Below are 19,967 nucleotides of genomic sequence, written 5' to 3'. Positions count from 1 at the left end.
GCGTACCTGCAGTACACTGGTGGAAATCCCAATCGTAAGCATCTGGCCTGGGTTATCTTTCTCTAATATTAGAATTAAAAATTTCTGAAACATGTATGTGTGACAAACATGCAAATAACTAAGAATGCTACTACGGGATACTAGTGCTACTACTATTGACTGCTGCTGGATATGTTTGAGTCACACTGAGGAAAAAAAGTCAGAAAGCATGTGAGCTGGGATGGGGAGAGAGTGAAAGTATATCTTCTGTGGCCTGGTAAATCACTCATTAATTATTAATGGAAACTCCCATCCACTATTATAACATTGCAAGGATACACCTCTCTCTCCCTCTTCACGCTCAAATGTCCTTTTTAGGTGACATAATTTATAACACGACTGTACAGCATTTAATTTCTTAACACTACCCATGGCTTCAGCCTCACTTATAGAGCTTTTCTAAACACAATGTAAAATATTTTTAAAAACCTAATAAAACATCAATAATAGCAGCAATAGATCCTTAATTTGCAGTAAGAACGTGTATGCCAAACAGCAGTATTTTCTCACCTTTTCTGTTGTCTGTAGGGGCACATACTTGTTGAATTGCTATGTGCTGCACACTTATTTCATGCTAAGAATCCAAAGAATTACACACTTTCTGGCTTTTAGTCTTTTTTAGCAAAAATGGAGGTGAACTGTTTTGGTTAAAATGTGTGAAAAAGAAGAGAGAGAAGTGGTTGGCAAATATCTGCAACAAACACATTAAATCTGCACTCACTTGCAGTAACAAAAGTTATTAAATTACCCCTCAGCTCTTCTTTTTTTGTCTCACTGTAACTTTCCTTTTAGCCATATGCATTCTCACCTTTTTTAATTTAACCTTTATTTAACTAGAATGAAACGACTCTTGAGTTTAAAAAAACTCTTCTGCAAGTGTGTCCTTGCCAAGACAAGTTGGTAGTATCAACAGTACTTGCATAACAGAACTTCCCAAATATAAACAATATATCACATGTCCGACCAGAGAGGAGAAGACACTAGACCACTGCTACAGCACGATAAGCGGGGCTTATCACGCAGTGCCCCGCGCTGCACTCGGCCTCTCTGACCACGACATGATCCACCTGATCCCCGCGTACAGACAGAGGCTGAAGCTCTCAAAACCTGTGGTGAGGACAACAAAGCAGTGGACCCGTGAGGCTGTGGAGGAGCTCCGCACATGCTTCGAAACTACAGACTGGGACTCAATGAGGGCTGCCTGTGACAGTCTGGATGACTACACGGACACTGTAACCTCGTATATCCACTTCTGCGAGGACAGCATTGTGCCATCACGCACCAGGGTGTGTTATAACAGTGACAAACCCTGGTTTACTCCCAAACTGAAGCAGCTGTGGATAGAGAAGAGGGAGGCTTTTAAAAGTGGGGACAAAGACTGCTACAAAGAGGCCAAGTACAGGTTTAGCAAGGAAGTGGCCACTGCTAGATCACATCACTCTGAGAATATACAGCAGCAGATCTCAGAGAACGACGCGGCCTCTGTATGGAAAGGTTTTAGGCAGATTACCAACTACAAGCCTAAAACCCCCCACTCCACAGACGACCTACAAACTGCAAATAGACTGAACGAGTTCTATTGTCGTTTTGATGGTCAGTTCAGCAGCCTTCACACCTCCACCAGTCCCAACTACAATACAGTCAACACAAATATTCACCCCCCAACCTCCCCCCCTCCCCACACCTCAGAGAAGCCCACATCATCAAGGACTCCCACCCCAGAGTCCCCCTCATCCCCCACCCCCACAGTCTTTTGTATTCAGGAGGACCAGGTGCTAAAGCAGTTCAGGAGTGTCAAAGCTCGCAAAGCTCCAGGTCCAGATGGTGTCTCACCTGCCACACTGAGACACTGTGCTAACGAGCTTGCCCCATTGTTCACGAACATCTTCAACTCCTCACTGGAGGCTTGCCACGTGCCTGTCTGCTTTAAAACCGCTACCATTGTTCCTGTCCCCAAGAAGCCAAGGATCACTGGACTAAATGACTACAGACCTGTGGCACTGACTTCTGTGGTCATGAAGTCATTTGAGCGTCTGGTGCTGTCCCACCTCAAGTCCCTCACAGCCCCCCTTCTGGACCCCCTGCAGTTTGCCTACAGAGCCAACAGGTCTGTGGACGACGCCATCAACCTGACTCTGCACTTCATCCTACAGCATCTGGACTCCCAGGGAACCTACGCCAGGATCCTGTTTGTGGACTTCAGCTCTGCCTTCAACACCATCATCCCTGATCTCCTCCAAGAAAAGCTGTCCCAGATGAACGTGCCTGATCCCATCTGCAGGTGGATCACTGACTTCCTGACGAACAGGAAGCAGCACGTGAGGCTGGGGAAGAATGTCTCGGACTCCCGGACCATCAGCACTGGCACTCCTCAGGGCTGTGTCCTCTCTCCTCTGCTCTTCTCCCTGTATACCAACTGCTGCACCTCTGACCACCAGTCTGTCAAGCTTATTAAGTTTGCAGACGACATGACTCTCATCGGACTCATCTCAGACGGGGACGAGTCGGCCTACAGGATGGAGGTCAAACGTCTGGCGTCCTGGTGCAGCCACAATAACCTGGTACTGAACGCCCAGAAGACAGTGGAGATTATAGTGGACTTTAGGAAGCACACAGCCCCTCTACCCTCCATCATCCTGACTGACACCCCCATCACCACAGTGGACTCTTCTCGCTTCCTGGGAACTACCATCACCCAGGACCTCAAGTGGGAGCCCACCATCACCTCTGTCATCAAAAAGGCCCAGCAGAGGATGTACTTCCTGCGGCAGTTGAAGAAATTCAACTTGCCAGCAAGGACCATGGTGCAGTTCTATACTGCCATCATTGAGTCCATCCTCACCTCCTCCATCACTGTGTGGTACGCTGGAGCCACCACTAGGGACAAACAGAGACTACAGCGCGTTGTGCACTCTGCTGAGAAGGTGATTGGCTGTAACCTCCCATCTCTCCAGGACCTGTACACCTCCAGGACACTGGGGCGTGCAGGTCGGATCACAGCCGACCACTCTCACCCTGGGCACAGACTTTTTGACCCTCTCCCCTCAGGCAGGAGGCTACGGTCCATACGGACCAGAACCTCCCGCCATAAGAACAGTTTCTTCCCCTCTGCTGTTGGACTCATGAACAATTACCCTAAGACTGTTACCACCACCCTCCACAAACGCTGATGACCCTATGTCTATGCACCTGTCTGACTGCACTGATGTACATATTAGTGGAATATAGTCTACATTCTTTTATCTTTTAATTAGTCTCTGCACTGTATATTTTGTAATTTTGTAATATTGTGCTATAGTTATAGCTCTAATATCTCTGTATATTTGCAATTTGTATACTTGTATATTGTCTTATAGTTTTTATACTTATTTGTTTTTTTCTGTAAGCACGAAGTACCGCAGCAATTTCCTAATGCTGTGAACCTGTTCACCCATATGGCAATAAAAACCTTCTGATTCTGATTCTGATTCTGATTCTGATAGACTAGTAATACACACACAGTGTAAAAATACATAAAATAATTATTAAAAATGTACAGATGATAAAAAAAAGTATGGCACGGGCGCCTGGGTGGCTTAGTGGTGAAGCCGGCAACCACATACATATGCCGCGGTGCGGGCGGCACGGGTTCGCGTCTCGGCCCGTCGCCAGTTTGCCCGCGTGTCTTCCCCTGTATCTTTCCCCCCATTTCCTGTCTCTCTCTCCACTGTCACAAAAAGCTGCTGTGGCCAAAAATGCACAAAAAAAAAAGTATAACACAACAAAAACAACCAAAATATATGAACTTCAGTGCCAATAAAGCATAAAAACAACAGTAAAATTTATTGTGTTGGGCCAGAAGGGGTAACAATATTCAGACAAAACATTTTGCAGCCTGAAGTAACTGCCTTCAATTATTTTAAAATCAACATAAATTAATTTACTGAGCCTAGATCCTGATGTTTTAGTTGATTTTGCAGCCAATTCCAGCAGGAGAAAGCTGCAGATTTAAAGGCTGTTTTTCCAAGTTCGGTGCAAAATTTAGGGACTGACAGCAGGAATGAATCTTGGGACTGAAGAAAAATAACTTTCCACACTTTTTGATTAATCTAAGTGATCGAGACACGAGCAAGGTGAGAATAGCCTTATAAATAATAATGTAGCAGTGGGTTATTCAATGATATGACATAGCAGACCAGCTGACGTGAGCATACAGCGTTCAATGGTGGGTAGGAGCTTTAAGCTTTGTAATAAATCTCAGTGCTCCATGCCGATTGTATCCAACATATCTAAGCATTGTGAAGATGCATGCATATAAATAACATCACCATATTCGAACACTGACATAACAGTAGAAGCAACAAGTCTCTGTCTTGCCTCAAGGGGCAGATGGGACAGTTTCAATTTAAACATTTCTCACCAGTTGGTGAATGTGAGGTGTAAAAGGGAGAGAGCCATCAAATTCCTAAGAACCTATACTGAGATACCAACTCATACAATCCTGGACTGTAGTGAGACATGAAAGGTTTAGTGGGATCACATTTAAGAAAATCATAAGTTCTGTATTAAAAGCTACAGTACCACACAGCCATATGTATTTTAAGCCATAGCAGATGTTTTGAGACCCAAATTCATGTTACATTTGCAGTCCAAACTATCATAGCAACTACCTTTTGAGCAAGTGAAGCATTTAAAAGCTTAACAGCCAGATATTCCCTTTGTTAGCAAGTAGGTTAAGATACAAAAATAAATAAATACAGGAAATAAAGCTGAGCTAAAATAAGGTGAATGTTATATTGGACTTAGATTTGACAGGTGGCCAGAAATGAAACATCAAATTAATGCTAATGGTGATCTTTGATTGCTGACTCTGCAAACACTGGTTGCTGACAGCCCCATTCTCCATAACACTTACACAGTGTTGCATTTACAGCTTGCATGGCTGTTCCAAGTGGCCAAAACTCTACTAGTATTGCTTAAGAAATAGAACATAAACACATTTATCTGATGAGATCAGTTCAAGTTAATTAGAATCATTAGAAAAAGGAAAAAAGGGATGAAAATGAATTAAAATGAGGAGCTCAGTTCAGTTATTTGTGCTTCTCTGTTGGTTTTCTGGCAGGCCCCGGCAGTGTAAATATTGAATTTTGGTCTGGTCTGAGAAAGTGTTGAACTCCTACTATTTGAGTTTCATTTAGGTTTGAAATGAGATATATTCCAGTGCAACTCCATCTGCTCCTCTTGCTGTTGGTGAAAGGTTGTTGTCTCTGGGTTGCCATGTTTGTCTTTGTCCACCAACCTCAATGGTCTGAGTTTTTCTGGCAACTCACATAATTCAGTATTAGTTATTTTCTGATCAGTAGCTCATTATATCTGTTGTCTTTCTGGATGTGCAGAGGTTTATAGGAGGAGACCTATTATGCTAATATCCATTATTTCCATAATTGTGTTCTTGGCTTCTACTAATGGTGCACTGGATGATTTGAATTTCACTATAATCCTTAATTGACTTACACTGGTCCTTGGTGTGCATCCCCCCCCCAAGTGCATCCTCTGTCTCAGAGGTCTGCAGAGGTTCTATGTGTCATTTTTTTTGGCCTGCTTTGCATTTTGAGAGTCACTGCTTTAATCCAACTTAAACAGCAGGTGGGCCTGAAGTGACCGAGAGCAGACAAAACCGAGTGTTTAAAGCAGTCTTAATCGTCAGAGTTTGGCTTATTCATAATAACTTAAGCTGATGTTATTTGATACTTTGGCCATGTATAATGATATAAGCATGCAACACTATAAAATTAAGTCCATAATTTGTTGCACAAAGACAATTTTTGTAGTTTATCTTCTGTACATCACCATCGCTGATTTTAAATCAATCAACATGTGATACAGTGGTGTAACAGCATGTAATGATGCCCAGGTTTACGCTTCACAGAAACCAACCTCCGCTGAAGCAACAACCCAGCGACTTATATTTAATAATTTACAGTAGAACGCAGCGATGCGTGCAGCTTGGCTGCTCTGTTTGCTCTGAGCGTTATGGGTCCCTTATAGGATGCGTGTGAGTGTTTTAGAGGATGTCGTACAGACATGAGGAAAGGGAAGTGCCGCCGCGGGACAAAGCCAGCTGAAGCGTTAAGGAACAGAAGATACAAGCTGGAAACGTGTGTGTGTGAGTGAGTAATTGTGAGTAGGCATGCCTACATGTCCAGCAGTCCATGAATAGACGACTAATGTAGGGCTGAATTTACTGTTGTTTACACTGTGCCCGTTTACATCTGTTTGTCTCGCGGCCCTCTCTTTGGAGCACGACTCTTTCCAATAATTTACTTCCTCAGAAGCAAGTCACTGCTGAGCGCATTCGCAGCATGGATGCTGCTGTTGATATTTGATTAAATAGATATTGGGATAAAAGGAATCGTGTTCATCATCTGTTTCCATCTAAGTGTGTCGGCATTACGTTACGACTCTTGTTTGTGTATCTGTACGGATGTCTTCCCCCTCAGCCACTTTTTCCACTCATCTTCTTCAGTTTTTATGAATCTGTTCACGTGGAAGACGCAAAGAACTAACCTTGAAAATGTATTCCCCAGCAAAGTGCTTTCATATCTTCACCTCCTCTATCCTCCCATCCTCCATCCCTCTGTCCTCTGGCCGTCCTCAGATAGGCCACGATTCATTATGGTAATTGACTTCAGTTCTTCCAGGAACATGAGCAGACCTTGTTTTCCTCACATCTTTTTCTTTTTTCGCTCTCTGTTTTTCCTTCTACTTTAAAGTAAGGGATTTGCATGGTCAGACTCCCACAGAATCAAATAGCAGTTGTTTGTTTGTGCTCCCTGCATCTTTATTTTCTCTCACCCCCCCACCCCCCCATCTCCCTCTGTAAACCCTTTCTTCTCTCTCTTGCCAATAGCATAACAGGGCTTCTGTTTGTTCAGTGTTCACCTCTTTCATTTTCCTCCGTGTGTGTGTGTGTGTGTGTCTGTGTCTGTGTGTGTGTGTGTGTGTGTTGCTCGCACCCAGCAGGAGCAGCTTAATAGAGCTTACTGAGAACTTAAGAAAAGACATTCTCACTGAATCAGAGATCGCATCAGATCAAATCAGTGTTTGCTGAATAAGAAACTGAAAGGATGCCAAGCTGTGAGGGAAAGAAATTGAAAAATATATTAGAGCCAAAAACTTTATCTCCACTGATGAAAGCAGATAAATGCTGAATATGAATGAGATGGAGAGGATGGGGCTTGCATGGTAAGCGTCACAGGGAGCTGGAATATGGAAATGAACAGAATCGGGCTTTTAAATAATCTGAAGTTAAACTTAGGGCAGATATTCAAAGATGTAAGAAGGTGACGTTTGTAGATGAAGTGGAAATAATCTCTTTAAACATGGCTTGCTCTTATTCTTTCTTTTAGATCTAATTGGTGCCAGAGAGATGTTGTGTGTGCTACTTTGTTTTGCAGCCAGAAATGTGAAACCATTGGTGTCTCGGTTTTGTTATTTTCTGTCATCCATTTTGGCTCCTCCAGCATCAAAAAAAAAAAAAGTATTCCAAATTTGGCATTAACTTTGGTACGTTAGTATTGACTATTGATATTTCCATAACTTACATAAGCGCTGCATAATTCTCTAAGCAGGTCGTACCAGTTCAGCCACCTTGACGTCACCCAGTAGTTTCCCTGTGTTCCTCCAATATAAGACACTGAAATGAGCAGGTCTAGCCAGTTAACGCGGGAAAGACAGTTTCTAAAATGTGTAATTTCAGATTTTGCAGTAGTGGTAGGTGACAGAAATTCATTCAGGAAAAGTGAAGCCTAATCTTCTTGGTTGGCCATGTTATTTGTCAGATAATCCATTAAAATGCTGCAAAAGGCTCCAACAACACAGGCACGGTCGAGAGGTCCAAGTCAGAAAGTTGAAATGGCAGAAGTGACGCCTCACAGAGAGCTGTTAGGATGAGTTATAAAAAATTCAGTCATTTTGAAGGGGAAAACTATCCACAGAGACAGTAACTGTTGTTTTGTTTGTTTGTTTGTTTGTTTTGTATAAACTTGCTCTTTAATGCCATAAAGCTGGATATTTTAACACGGGAATCTATAAGGATTGACCCGCTTTCACAGCCAGCCTCAGGTGACCTTTGAAGGAACTGCACTTCTTGGCACTTCCATGTTGGCTTCACTGTTTAGCCCCAGAGGTTCCCACTCAGTCATCACCTTTAGATGGGCTGGGACATGGCACCCGGGAACAGTAGAAAATGAAGGTTTGCAGCATGTGTTCAACATTATAAAAGGGCCTATTTGACCCCAAATCTCATCTGTTACTAAACCTACTGTAACAAAGCACTGGTCCCAGAAAAGACCTAAACTCCAGTCTCCTTAATGAAAAGATGGACTTTTCCACTCTTGGGAAAGTAGAAACACCCTTAAATGTCATTTGAGAGATGCTTATATGAGTAATTTCAATAGGTAGGAATAATCTAGCTGCTCTAATCACTATTTCTCATTAACAGTGGATACAAACAACGTTAAAGAAAAGGAGAGTTTCCTTTAATTTTTGCCTTTCCCTTTCACAGAGGTCAGCCACTGGTATTTGATGTGATTTAGCATCATTCAGCTCTTTGTTTTACTGTAGTGGTTCTCTGTTACGTCATGGCAGCATCGTATTCTGCGGCCGAGAACAGCTGGTTACAGTGTAAAAGCTTTGATGTGCTTACAAAACCTCGTGAAACACCACAGAGATTCAGAACTGAACTCTTTCTGAACCTCTTTAAAGAGTTCCTGAAATACTTACAGTTCAGAGGTTAATCTGATTCTCCAGACACACACACACACACACACACACACACACACACACACACACACACACACACACACACACACACACACACACACAATCTCTGGCTCCATTTAAGCATCTCAGCCGGGTTTCTTTAATTTTAATATTGGCCTGAACTCTCTCCTGTCCCCCCCCATCCCACTCCTTCCACTCCCTCCAGGCGGATGGCAAGGTGGTCGATGGCAGCCTGCTGGGAGATGCCAATGGCGTCGAGCCCGCACCGGGCAGAGTGAAGGATTCGGGGAAGTGGCAGAAGCCGCGGTTCTCTAGGAAAGCTCTGATGAAGTGCTGCCTGGTGAAATGGATCATTGCCAGCACGCAGCCACAGGACAAAGGTGAGAGGAGTGATGGGAGGATCTCAGAGTGAGCGCGATGCGTGGGGTGACTGACAGTGTGGGGAAAGCACAAAGAGTTTGAATTGATCGACGGCTTTAACAGATGGCCCACCAAAGTCCCTGTGGGCACAACAGACTCATTGAGTTGGTCAGTTGACCTCAGGGTCATGTACCCAGGGATCATTTAAATGCACACACTCATTTATCATAAGTGTCTGCACCCTTGGTCACCATTAATGTTCTTCACAAACCTGAATGCTCTCTCTCTCTCGCCTCCTGTGTGCTGCTTTTTATCTGCTTATTGACAATTTCTCCCTATGAAAATAAACATGTCCACATGCATGAAAGCCTATGACCCTGTGGATTATTTATAAAGCACAAAGTGTGAGCTACCAAACTATAGGGATAATGTAAAGCCGAAACAAAGCACAGGTAAGAACAATTAAATTAATAAAAACCAAAAACTGGAGCCTATCTCAGCTGTTGTAACGCGAGAGGCAGGGTACACCCTGTACAGGTCACCAGCCTGTCACAGGGCTAACACACAGAGACAGACAGCCTTTCACACTCACATTCACACCTATGGTGCAATTAACCTAACCCCACTTAGTGCATGTCTTTGGACTGTGGGAGGAGTAATGCTGTACCAGGAGAAAACCCACACAAACATGGGGAGAACATGCAAACTCCACACAGAAAGGCCCCGGCCAAGATGAATTCAAACCCAGGACCGTCTTGCTGTGAGGCAACAGTGCTAACCGCTGCACCACTGTGCTGCCTCCGAAATAGTATATCGAGGGCTTGGAGCCATAGGGGCGTAAGTGACATTCAAATTGAGATATATATATATATCAAATGAAAGCTCTTGATGTGTTCTATCTACTGTCAAAATTACAGAAGTAAAATATTAATGGAATTAGAGTTATTCAACAACAACCAAAAGGCTTAAATCTGAATGCACAGAAGAAGTTGGTGCCAAAAGGGTGTAAGTGCATATGAGTGATAGATAAAAAATAGATAAAAGAGGCAATAAATTGGCAAAGAATGGTCATCTAAACTACTGAAAGGGGCAGTCAAACAGAAAAAAATAGATTTTGTTGGATACTACCCTCAGCTTTGGAGCATCAAAGCCAAGAGCAGCTTCACCAGTACTGATGGAGACCAAGCAGGCGGCCTGTTTCAGATGTGTTACCTAATGTCCTTACTGCTATTCAAATATAAAAACAATGGAAGAAAACATCACTGTGGGGACCGGCTAAGTAACAGGTGGAGATTTTAGAGGAAAGGTAAAATAAATTAGCTAAATGCTCGGTATCTGCAGGGTAAAGTACTTTATATAACAGTAAACGTACTTTATTCTTGCAGGCAAATTAAAATGACGCCAAAAGTAATTTAAGCTGCATTAGAGGAGTGTGTGTTTGGTTTCTGAGTATATTTTCCTTGAATTTGACTACATTACACTGTAAATCACAGGCTGTATTATCAGCTGTTGAAGGACTGCCCTTCTGGCCGTTGCACGGGCAGCCCTCCAGTACTGGTTTGTTCACGAGTCTTGCTGCTCCACCCAGTGGTGCAGCTGTAATTGTACACAGTTAATCTTTTCCCAGCAGGGAGCAAAAAAAAAAAACTAGAAAGATCTTACAGCTTTTTATATGTAATCGTTATGTATGCACATTTCTTTTACCGATGACTGAAGCTGAAAATATTAGGTGGTGTTTGGTAGTTTTAAAATAGTTCCCAAGTGAGTAAAAACGTTCCACTGTTCAAATTAAAAACCACATTTTAGATTTTTTTTTTTTAATAATAAGATCAAATCCAAATAGGCTCAGTCTTTTCTTATCCTTCCTTTCTTTGCCAAGCAAATCTTCAGCCATTCATGACCTCCTTTCCTCTTCCCGTCCTTCCCTGTCACTTCTTCTTAATCGCTATTATCGTTCTTCCTTCCACACTTCTTGCAGCCATCCCCGTTTCCTTTCTGGCTTTTTCTTTAGTACCTATTTCCTTCCTTCTTCCTCATTTTCTTCTCGTATCCTCTTATTCTCTTCACTTATTTTCCTTCATTTCTTTTCTGCTGTCATGCCCTGCTTGATTTATTTCCTCTCCTTCTTTTGCCTCCTTCTGTTTTCTGTTCTTAGACTCATCAGAGTTGATTTTTGAATTTGATTGGAAGTGAACGTTTCGCTGTCTAAGTGAGTGTGACCTTGACCTGCCTGAGATCAGCTCACCTTGTAATGCACCATAATGGCACTCTAGCATTATTGTTTCAGGATAATTTATTTATTTGTTTTTTGGATAGAGACGAGTGCGGAGTCACCTCTGGCCTTCCCATGCAATGAATGGTGAATGCCACCAGGGGGCTACACATACTCGAAGCTCTGTTTTATAGATGGACAGCTGCTGTTCCAGCGTGGATGCATTTGCACAGCTCACACTCAGTCATGCTTGCTTAAAATAGAAAGTTACCCAAAAAAACAAATCAAATATTTGACCTGCAGTGATTTGCAGCACAGAAAATAAATGATATCACTTTCTGTGCCACCTCAAGTAAGAAATGGTCCAAGCTGCCTACAAAAATAATGTATCACTATGACTGCACACAGGGTCACTTGCAGTGCTTTAGCAGAGATATTTATGCTTTGAAAGTTTCCATCCAAGCCCCTGTTCAACCAGATTACATCTAGTGGTTTTGAAGTTATGAGGCTGTTTTAAATGTAGTTGCTTTTTTAAAAAAAAAAAAAAAAACATGCCCTGATATGCACTAATGCGCTTCATCAGTCTTTAACAGATTTCAATAATCCTTCAGGTCTTTTCTTCTGTGCCTCTGGCTGTAAGATCAGTGAAAGAGCTCTTTGTGTGCATGAAACAGGAGCAAAGTGAGTAAAAAAAGAACAGTGACTAACAATCACAGAGAGAGAGAGAAATAAAAGCGGGGCTGTGATGGGATCTATTTCATCTTAGCGGTGCTGAGGGACGAGAGATTCGCCAGTGGAAGTGGGCAAGCCCTCACCTCGATAATGGCCAGCAGCTAAAAATAGCAGCACAGAGATGGAGATGTGAATCAGTGGCGGGGGTGTAGTTGAGGTGTGGAGAGGCAGAGACAGTGTGCAGGGTCTGAGCAGGATAACTGCACAGTTTTATATACTGCTGGACATGAAGTACTGCAGAGAGTGGGTTTAATGATGTTTATTTTTCTGGTACATCGTGTTTTTTTGTGTAAGGATAACACTGATCTATCTAGTGTATCTTAATGTGGCTTTTTCCTTCATATTTTGGATGCCCTTTCATGCCTTTCATGAGATTTCTCTAAATGTGTGGGAAGAAACAGCATTTAGATCAACAGGTTAATGGATTTCATGATGATTAGGTTATAAAACCCTTTTCTTTGAGGCTGTGGTCTTGATTTTTAGGATTGGGATAATTTGGGGGAATTTCAACTTATTGTTGTACTGCATCTGCAGTACCTTTGCTCTCCACCAGATTTTTTCTTTGACTATCTTCCAGAAGCTTTCATTTAAATGGATTTTGCACTAAATGTTATTGAAAGGCATCCACTTCCTGTAAGTTGTTAATGAAGTAATATTTTAATCATTGATCTTTTAATCAGGGAGGAGGCTTGAGGGTAGACCCAGGTCACGCTGGAGAGATTATATCTCTCAGTTAGCCTGGGAATGCCTTGGGGTCCCCCTGGATGAGCTGGTGGAGGTGGCTGGGGAGAGGGAGGTCTTGGCTTCACTGCTTAGGCTGCTGCCCCCGCAACCCGGCCCCAGATAAGCGGAAGAGAATGGATGGATGGATGTTTTAATCAGTGATGTTTAGGCTTGAATTATCTATTCATTATTAGTTTTAAATTTGTAAGGCTGCAACTTCAAATAGAAATTTTCTGTGGTGGGTTTTGAATTTTGGTTGCAGCATTTTAGGTCCCGGTTTACTCAAGCTGGCAGATGGTGTGATCTTTGTAGTCGCACTATGGATTGTATAAAAAAGATGGATTAATCTTCCGTGTCTGAAAAGTGAAGTTAATTATCCGAGTGCCATAAAAATTGCATTCTTCCTAATGGCCACCAGGTGGCCATTGGTTGCAAAAAGAAGCATAGAGGAAAGTGGGAAAATTGCCCTACTTTTCACTGGATTTATGACGTCAGTAATCACTTTCTTAATGAGTTTATGGCTTCAATAGCTAGTTACAAGTCTTATTCAATACAGCCTGTAACACAATGTGCAAATCTTGTTTTTTAAGAGTAAAATAAGCAATAAAACAGAGTAAAAATAAGCAATAAAGCAGTGTTCATTGGTTTCTCAGTTAGACACTCTATGGAAAAAAGTACTGGGCCACGTCTCTTAATCTTTGAATTTGGGTGTTTTCAGTTCAGCCACAGGTGTATAAAATCAAACAAACCAAGCAGTTTGCCTTAACAAACGTCTGTGAAAGAACGAGTTGTTCTAAAGAGCTCACTGAATTTGAACGTGGTACTGTAATAATCCATCCTACATATTCAACAATCACCTGTAAATTTTATTATTGCAAAGTGGAAGCATTTAGGAAGCACAGCGTCTCACTCATGAAAGTACAGAGTGGGACTGCTGAATATGTAAAATTGTTAATGCTAGAGGTCCAAACCACCTCTGTCATTAACATCAGCACTAAAACTGTCTGCCGGGAGCTTCATAGTACGGGTTTCCATGGTCGAGCAGCTCCTGTAGGTGTAATGTGTCGGTGGCCCAGTCGTCTTCTCCTTACACTTTATTTCCAAAGGGATAAATAAACTGTTTGGGCATATCTTTGTGCTGCAATTGTGACTCATGAATTTAGTTTTAGCATCTCAGTCACTGCAGATATCTCCTATTATAGCTAGATTAGATCAGGATTACTTATAGCTCAATAGACAAGTTGTAAATAAATCAAGTGAGGTATGTCTACTTTTATGAATCGTGTTCAGGGTTGATTAACTTTAACTGGGCTTGTTCTCTCGTTTAAGGTTCAGAAAGTAACTAAAATGATTCAAACCAGCTAACAAAAGTTCTTTCACAGATGTGTTCTACGATTATATATCATTTTTATGAGGCTAATAAGAAGCTAAACGCTCACACTTGGTGATAGGCAGATGCTATATCTGCAATTATATGAATCATCCTATGGTAAGAAGAGTTTTTTCACATACAGAGCTCAGATTTGAGATTTTGCTTGATTGATTGATCCTGACTAGGGTTTAATCCCGGGATCCGGGATTCCCGGGAAATGCGATCAGAACCATTTCCCGTTTCCCGGGAAACGTTAGACGGGAAACCGGGAAAAAAGTCGCGCGCGTCGATTTAGAAAGCTTCAGAAAGTTAAATTTAAGGAAATATTGAGAGAAGGGTTCGTTTAATGCGAAAAGCATTACTCTTCATTTCAGGCACGTTCAGCCTCCGTTTAAGGCTTCAGCCTTCATCTCAAGCGTTTTAATAGAGGTATTACACAGTTGTACTTTTTTCCTCTTTAATTTGTTGAAATCGTAGGCAATGTGTTTACCCTAAGGTATTTTGTATTATATAATTCTATATTATTATATATTGTTATATTGCATTATATAGCCTATAAAATATGCCTGCCCTGAACAATAAAGAAATATCTGTTTAACTTCGAGTGTTTCTTTTCCTCGTTTGCAGCCGCTTACTAACAATCATGAATTAGGATACGGGCCTAATGTGTGAAGAAATTATCATGAAATAGATTGCTTTAACATATTTCGCTTTTAAAATGGAGTTGAGGAAAATGTATATTTTTTAGGCTATAAGGATTGGCCAGTTTTTCAATAGACGATTCACAGCGAACCTACTTTAACCCTCAGACACGGTGTTATAAATTTGTTGTTGCCAGAATGGCAATGACCAAGTCGTGGTGCATTACTCAAGGCCCTGTGTTATGCCATATTATAGTGTAGTACGGTAGTTAACTTTTCAATGACTATTACAGCGTTCCACTGGTGGAGATATAGCGCAACAGATGTCGCCACGACAGCGTGGCTGAGCCTTTATCAATGCTGTGGAGATGAACCGTATTGTTTTGCACCAGCAGTTGTAAAATATCTTGGTATAATTCCATGTACAATGGAGGAATATTCGAATTATATTTGTTAAGGGAGTGTTGAGGAACGACACAACACCGCATAGCTCGAGCACTCAAATGCTGAGATGTAGGTTTTATTGCGTTAATCAAGCCGACGTTACCCCCTACTGGGCATAACAGGACATAGCTGGAAAGCTACCTCTACAATATCACAATAGGTTAAGGCCGACACAGGCTACAGAAGGCCTAATTAAAATAAAGAAAAAAAAAAAACTTTTTCCCGGGATTCCCGGGAAATGGCTCGTCATTTCCCGGGATTTGATTCATGTCATTTTCGGGAAAAATATTAAACCCTAATCCTGACTACTGTGAAGAAAAACTCTATAGTACACGTTTGATGTTTATTTTACACATTTAAACATTTAAACAGCATATTTCAGTAATCTATGACACTATGTTTGCTTACAATCTTTTAATGTAAAATATTAATTTCTAATTAAAATCTACACTTACAGCTGCATACACCAAACTTTCTGGTTTTATTCCTGTTTATATTCTGGAAGCATAGAGGTTTGTTCATATATTATTCAGAGCCTGATTTGTAGAACATTGTCTTCTGGGAATACTCCTGCTTCTCATGATTTATGAAGTCATAAACTCGTAAAATCTCTCCTCGCAGTTGCTTAAACAACTTAAATTGTGCCAGTAGCTTGAAGATGTTTAGTTTAAAGTGATATAAAACAGGAAAACATGCATAAATAGTTATAATAAATGTTGGATCTACTCATGTGCTGTTTGTTCTAGATACTGCATGCATGCCTTCTTTTATTTCAGTCAGCACAAAGTCTCAAAGAGGGTGGGAGCTACTGTAAGTAGAGTTGTGAGATTTCTTCTCTGAACTGCACCATCTTGTATGACTTCTCTCTGTCCGAGAAGGCAGGATGAACTTCAGAGGACGGGTGACCATGCAGCGCTGCAGCCTGATGATGGCTGAAACGGGAGGAGCGTCGATGGGAGTCGGTGTTTTGTGTTGTGATTTGTCAGATCGAGTTGTATGAATGGAAAGCACCATGTGATTCGATTCAGCTTGTCTGAGACACCAAGGGTAGTGGAGAGAAGAGGAGGAAGAGGAGGAGGAGGAGGAGTGGGGAGTGAAGATCACCTGTAAGCAAAGTGGGACACCAGTTTACTGAGACTTTAGTGTGTTATCTAAAGGAGTTCAAACCAAGGAAATCAAAAAATCTTCAACTTTTCTGTGTTTTATCAGATTTCAGGAGTGTTTTGATTCATTTTTCTTGGACGATCAGCTTTTTTGTCTTGTTGTTCTGTGTAATCCATTTGGCCAAAGTTCGGATGATGAATGCATGCAGGGCACAGTGCGAAAAGGAAATCACCAAGTTGCTGCGATGCTTCTTTGGCTTCATCACTGGGACGATCGTTCAAGGTATTTTCTATTTTGTACTGCTGCGGCTTTTTCTCCCAGCTTATTAAAACAACAGGTTATAAACAGAAGCCGTTACTGATGTGTTTCTGTGTTCATTAAAAAGTTCAGGTCAGGATTGATTTACTCCTTTTAGTTGTTTACATTCCCAAGAAAGTCTTACATGGACATTTTTAGTCATTTTATCTAAGAAGCATAGTATTACACTGGGTTTAGAAAGTGCTACAGTCACTCAAGTACTTAAGTCCAGTTTTCAGGTTTGACTTAAATATTTCTGCTACGTGCTTATTAGGGCCCGAGCACGAACTGTGCGAAGGCCCTATTGTAATTGCTTCGTTTATTATTATTATTAGGGCCCGAGCACGAACTGTGCGAAGGCCCTATTGTAATTGCTCCGTTTATTAGGGCCCGAGCACGAACTGTGCGAAGGCCCTATTGTAATTGCTTCGTTTATTATTATTATTTTTTTTTTTTTTTTTTTATTATTATTATTATTATTCAGGCAAATGAATTGGCTTTTTGGGGGCTTTATCATATTCAAAAACTCATGAAACTTTGCACATGCGTCACACCTGGTGAAAATTTAAGTATTTTAATGGGCTCGGGCAAGGGCGCGCCCAAATGGCTCGCTAGCGCCCCCTAAACTGGAGCCCCACCGCTGTGTTTCACGTACATGAATGAAACTTCATACACATGTATATCATGTCCAGGCGCACAAAAAATCCTCTTGGAGCCATGCCCTAAACCCAACAGGAAGTCCGCCATTTTGAATTAATTATGCAAATTTGGCGATTTGCAGCCCTCACACTTTTTCTAATAACTCAGAGGTTTTAGACGTTATCATCTTCATATTTGGTTTGTCTAACCTACACCCCCAGGGGAATCTAAATCTCGAAAATGGTGAGTTTTTGCCAAGGGGGAGGGGTCCTTATGCCCCTTTGAACTTTGATCATTCGCCATGAAAATTTGATTGCCTCTCATTCATACCTACATGATCCAATGTGCATCAAACTTCTCCAGTAGGATGAGGGTGCCCCCCTGAACACATACATATGACAATATTTAATATCAGTCGCAGCGCCACCTAGTGGGAAAAGGAAATGTCATATTTTACACTTGGAGGTCCAGCTCCAAGGTGGTTTAGCAGAACCATCTCAAATTTCACCTGGAAAGCCTTAAGAACTTGGACTTACTGTGTTTTTAAAACTGTGACTTTTTGACAAAAGGGCGTGACCCTTATGGGACGGCAAAGTTCGATGATTCGCCATGAACACAAAAATGGCTGTAACTCAAAGCCAACTTGCCCAATCTGGCTCAAACTTCAGTGGTGTGATAAGCATGCTGCCCTGAACACATTCATATGCATAAAGTCCATAAACGTTAGAGCGCCGCCTAGTGGCAGCTCGGAATATCTTAAAATAGCATGTTTTTTGAGTAGCCCCGGAGCTACGTTTTATCTACATGTATGAAAATGTACAGGCTCATGTAACATCCTAAGACGTACAAAAAAGTCTCTTGGACCCATACCCCAAACCCTACAGGAAGTCGGCCATCTTCAATTGAAGGTGTCAATTTTTGCGATTTCCACGCCTGCTATTTGAACGAACTCGTCCTAGGGCATTTCACCCACTGACACCAAATTGGCTCCAGATCATCTACACAAGTAGCCCATCAATTATTGTGGAAATCTTTAAAAAATATTAAACGGCCTTGTCACACCAGCCCATTAAATTTGGCCTTTGTTTTTCTCCCTCACCACCAAAATTTTTTGTGCACTTGTTCGCACATGCTTTGTCTGATCAGGCTGAAAATTTAATCACTCATGTACACACCCAGGCTGAATCCATAACTACAGATTCAAGACTGTAGGCGCAATAGCGCCCCCTACAGAAGCAAATGAAAATTTGTATGACCGTCCACAGAATTAGTTTTGCTCTGAAATACATGAAATATCTTTCACCATTCCTTACAAAATCCTCATCTATTTGATAAGCCTCCTGCCCTGAACACATTGACATGCATAAAGTCCATAAACGTTAGAGCGCCCCCTACTGGCAGCTTTAAATATCATAATATACCATGTTTTTTAGCTAGCCCCTGAGTTACATTTTATCTACAGCTCTGAAATTTTGCACACTCATGTAACATCCTAAGACATACAAAAAAGTCTCTTGGAGCCATACTCCAAACCCTACAGGAAGTCCAGCATCTTCAATTGAAAGTGTCAATTTTTGCCATTTTCAGGCCTGCTATTTGAATGAACTCCTCCTAGGGCATTTCACCCAGTGAGACCAAATTGGCTCCACATCATCTAGACAAACAGCCCATCAAAAAAGTCAATCAGACCCATGCCCTATTTTGCATGCTGGAGCCGTGACCACACCCCCAAATATTCCATTGCGTCTATGCCGAGAGCAAAAGATACCTTTTCCTATAAAAGAATTCAACTTTCTAGAGACCCATCACGATCACAAAACCTCCGAGTGCAGCACGGGTCGACGAGCGCCACAGGTCGACGCGCGCGGAGTGCGAGGGCCCGATATCACCGCTTGCGGTTTTAATTTTTTTTTTTTTATTATTCAGGCAAATGAATTGGCTTTTTGGGGGCTTTATCATATTCAAAAACTCATGAAACTTGGCACATGCGTCACACCTGGTGAAAATTTAAGTATTTTAATGGGCTCGGGCAAGGGCGCGCCCAAATGGCTCGCTAGCGCCCCCTAAACTGGAGCCCCACCGCTGTGTTTCACGTACATGAATGAAACTTCATACACATGTATATCATGTCCAGGCGCACAAAAAATCCTCTTGGAGCCATGCCCTAAACCCAACAGGAAGTCCGCCATTTTGAATTAATTATGCAAATTTGGCGATTTGCAGCCCTCACACTTTTTCTAATAACTCAGAGGTTTTAGATGTTATCATCTTCATATTTGATTTGTCTAACCTACACCCCCAGGGGAATCTAAATCTCGAAAATGGTGAGTTTTTGCCAAGGGGGAGGGGTCCTTATGCCCCTTTGAACTTTGATCATTCGCCATGAAATTTTGATTGCCTCTCATTCATACCTACATGATCCAATGTGCATCAAACTTCTCCAGTAGGATGAGGGTGCCCCCCTGAACACATACATATGACAATATTTAATATCAGTCGCAGCGCCACCTAGTGGGAACAGGAAATGTCATATTTTACACTTGGAGGTCCAGCTCCAAGGTGGTTTAGCAGAACCATCTCAAATTTCACCTGGAAAGCCTTAAGAAGTTGGACTTACTGTGTTTTCAAAACTGTGAGTTTT

At 41.8% G+C, this 19,967-nt stretch overlaps 1 protein-coding gene across 2 annotated transcripts in view; it reads left to right on the top strand.

Moving 5' to 3' along the window:
• kcnip3b (Kv channel interacting protein 3b, calsenilin) overlaps nt 1-19,967 on the top strand; it is a 126,375-nt gene that overhangs the window by 10,938 nt on the left and 95,470 nt on the right. The window contains exons 2-3 of one of the 2 annotated variants that reach the window (XM_030737992.1): nt 9,008-9,182; nt 13,124-13,126. In XM_030737992.1, coding sequence (XP_030593852.1) covers nt 9,008-9,182; nt 13,124-13,126 — 178 coding nt within the window. Of the gene's footprint in view, nt 1-9,007; nt 9,183-13,123; nt 13,127-16,577; nt 16,673-19,967 lie in introns of those variants that run through there. The other variant, XM_030737993.1, reaches the window with a different exon arrangement.

Source organism: Archocentrus centrarchus, chromosome 9 (assembly GCF_007364275.1).
Source record: "Archocentrus centrarchus isolate MPI-CPG fArcCen1 chromosome 9, fArcCen1, whole genome shotgun sequence".
NCBI classification, from domain to species: Eukaryota; Metazoa; Chordata; class Actinopteri; order Cichliformes; family Cichlidae; genus Archocentrus; species Archocentrus centrarchus.
This window is presented reverse-complemented; position numbering and strand designations above follow the sequence as displayed.